This window comes from Plasmodium gaboni (assembly GCF_001602025.1).
Source record: "Plasmodium gaboni strain SY75 chromosome Unknown, whole genome shotgun sequence".
Lineage (NCBI taxonomy): Eukaryota > Apicomplexa > Aconoidasida > Haemosporida > Plasmodiidae > Plasmodium > Plasmodium gaboni.
In genome coordinates this window covers 1-2,797 of record NW_017385606.1, presented here as the reverse complement: position 1 = coordinate 2,797, position 2,797 = coordinate 1, and the positions used below count along the sequence as shown (strand labels likewise).

The 2,797-nt window shown below is 18.7% G+C and overlaps 1 protein-coding gene across 1 annotated transcript; it reads right to left on the bottom strand.

Annotated features, from left to right (window-relative positions):
• Positions 1-1,585: 1,585 nt before the first annotated feature.
• PGSY75_0045500 (putative EMP1-like protein) lies at positions 1,586-2,560 on the bottom strand (the record flags this gene model as incomplete). Its single annotated transcript, XM_018783569.1, has 1 exon — positions 1,586-2,560. A coding segment is annotated over one exon (975 nt), but the record flags the coding sequence as incomplete, so codon positions are not given.
• Between the last annotated feature and the right edge of the window lie 237 nt (positions 2,561-2,797).

Genomic DNA, 2,797 nt, shown 5'->3' with positions numbered 1-2,797 from the left:
CTAAAAAGGATAAAAAAAAAATTTTGTAAATAGAAATTTTGTTATATTCATAATTATATAATATAATCATGTGCGTATATAAGGATTCAATAAATATAATAATTATATATATATATATATATATATATATATATATATAGAATATATTACTTATAATTGTATGGTAATACCAATATTTATATAACATTCCTTTTATTTTGTGTTAATATATATATATTTATTCTCATTATTGGAAATATAAATCATTTTATAAATATGAATAAATTGTAAATTCATAAATAAAAATATATATATATATATAGTTTATTTTTCTATGTATGTAATATAATATATATTCATATTTTATTATTTTCTATTTTAAATTGCGTAATATTAAAAAAAAAAAAAAAAAACTTTAAAATATTTAAAATAAGTCTTAATAAAATATGTTAAGACACAATTTTTTTTTTTTTTTTAAATATGATGTATGTCCATTTATATTAAAAATTAAATATAAATATAACAAAAAAAAAATAATAATAAATCATCATACAAATTAAGAGAAAAACATAAATATAAGAAAAAGATATAATTAAAAAAAAAAAAAAAAATTGTTAATGTAATATAATACAAATAAAAAAATTAAATATAAAAGAACAAAATATACATATATATATATATAAAATTATATTAATCCTTTTTAAAAGCACATTATACAATAAATTTATAAAATAAGGAAAATATAAAAAATATGACAAATAATTTAATATATATATATTTTCAATAGTTACTATTGTTATTATTAGATTAATCTGGAAGTCGAAAAAACAGAAAAGTGAAGTATGGTTACTATTGTTATAATAATGAAATTATATTCATTAAATGTAATCATATTATTATTTTTTATAATTTCATTTTAAATATGAAGATACCATAATATTATTATATTATTTTAAAAATAAAAAAAAGAAAGAATGAAAGTAATAAATGTACAAAAAAATAACAAATATTAATATCCTTTATTAATTCATATGTAAAACATATATCTTAGTTTTCCATCACAAACCAAAAAAAAAAAAAGGATTATTAAATGAACATATATATATATATATATATATATTTAAGCTAATTCCGAATCTTAAGAACAAGAATTAATGATATGTATAATGATATTAATAATAATAATAATTCATATATCATGTATTATATATAGGAAAGCATTCATCCTCAACAATAGAATCGTTAACTACTAACACTTTATTCATTTTTTTTTTTTTATTTTTTTTTATTCTTTTGTACATTTATAGGATTATCATCATCAAAATCATCATATAGATAATTATCATCACGTGATTTACTTAATAACTCATTTTCCTTTTGATCAAAAATATGTTCTCAAAAATATAGAGGCTTGGTACATTATTAATTGAACAATTAGGTTTATTTATAGAATTTCAATAGATATATTAGTTGATAAAATTTTATTGTTCTTATTATTCTATTTACATATATATATATATATATATATATATATATATATATATATATATTCACAATACTATTGTTTCTAGGTAGTAATTGATCAAGTGATATTATTATTATTATACTAATTAGTTTTTGTATTATTTAAATTATATTCTTCGTGAATTAGAAGCATTTTGTGCTTATTTTCATCATAAATATCCTTTGACCAATGAATGTTATTTTCATTATTCCACTCCTCATTCAATTTATCTAATAATTCATCTTTATTACTACATTTTTCGCACATATCTCTATGTCTATCTAACCATTTATGAAACAAATATTTTTGATTACTTATAAGATCATCATATTTTTGTGTAGCAACGTTATTAAAAGTTGTATTTTTTGTATTATTTGTTTCATATAATTCGTTTTCTTTTCTTTTGAGCAACTCATCATAAATATCAACATTATGATTACGATTTAACGAATCATTAATTAAATCTATTCCACTATATATATTATTTGAAACATATTTTGGATCATCCATTGTATTACTAGTTATTTCGTTTTGTTTTGGTATATTCCAATCAATATTATAAATAACCTCTTCACGACTATTATCAAGAAATCTATCTTGAATTTGAGTAATAAAAGGTTTTTCTTCCATACTACTATCCACAGTATTGGGTGGGCTATCTGTAGTGTTTCCACTAAGATTTTCACGAGATATATCCATATTATCAGTTTGTAACATGTTAGATATAAAATCCTGTTTTATTTTGTTCCATTCATTATCTGTAAGTTTGTTTATGGGTATGTCACTTGGTGGTACGTTTTGTGTATATGGTGTATCATCGTGTGTATCTTGTACGTTATTATTTGTACTTGGTTTTAATACCAATTCAATCAATGTTTTATATTTAGGACTACGTGGCATATACATATCTATTTCTTCATACTCACTTTCGGACGAGGAAGTCACGTCCGTGGTATCAGATGTAAACATATATTTGTCATCATCTGTATCATTTTCTACATATATGTATGTTTTGCCTTTATATTGACTATATGGTACATATCTATTGGTGGACTCATTTCTAGGTATGTTATAATCGTTTTGGGGTATATCAAGCACACGAAAAAGTTTTGTAGTCCAAGTTTAGGTTTTTTCTATAAAAAATGTAAATATATATATATATATGTATATATGTAGGTGCAACATATATGTATATAAATTTTTTTTTTTTTTTTTTTTTTTCATTTATTTATATATTTTTTTTTTTTTCTTTTTTTTTTTTTTTTTTTTTTTTTTTTTTAATTTTAATTTTTGTTTTATTTTTATAAATTTTTT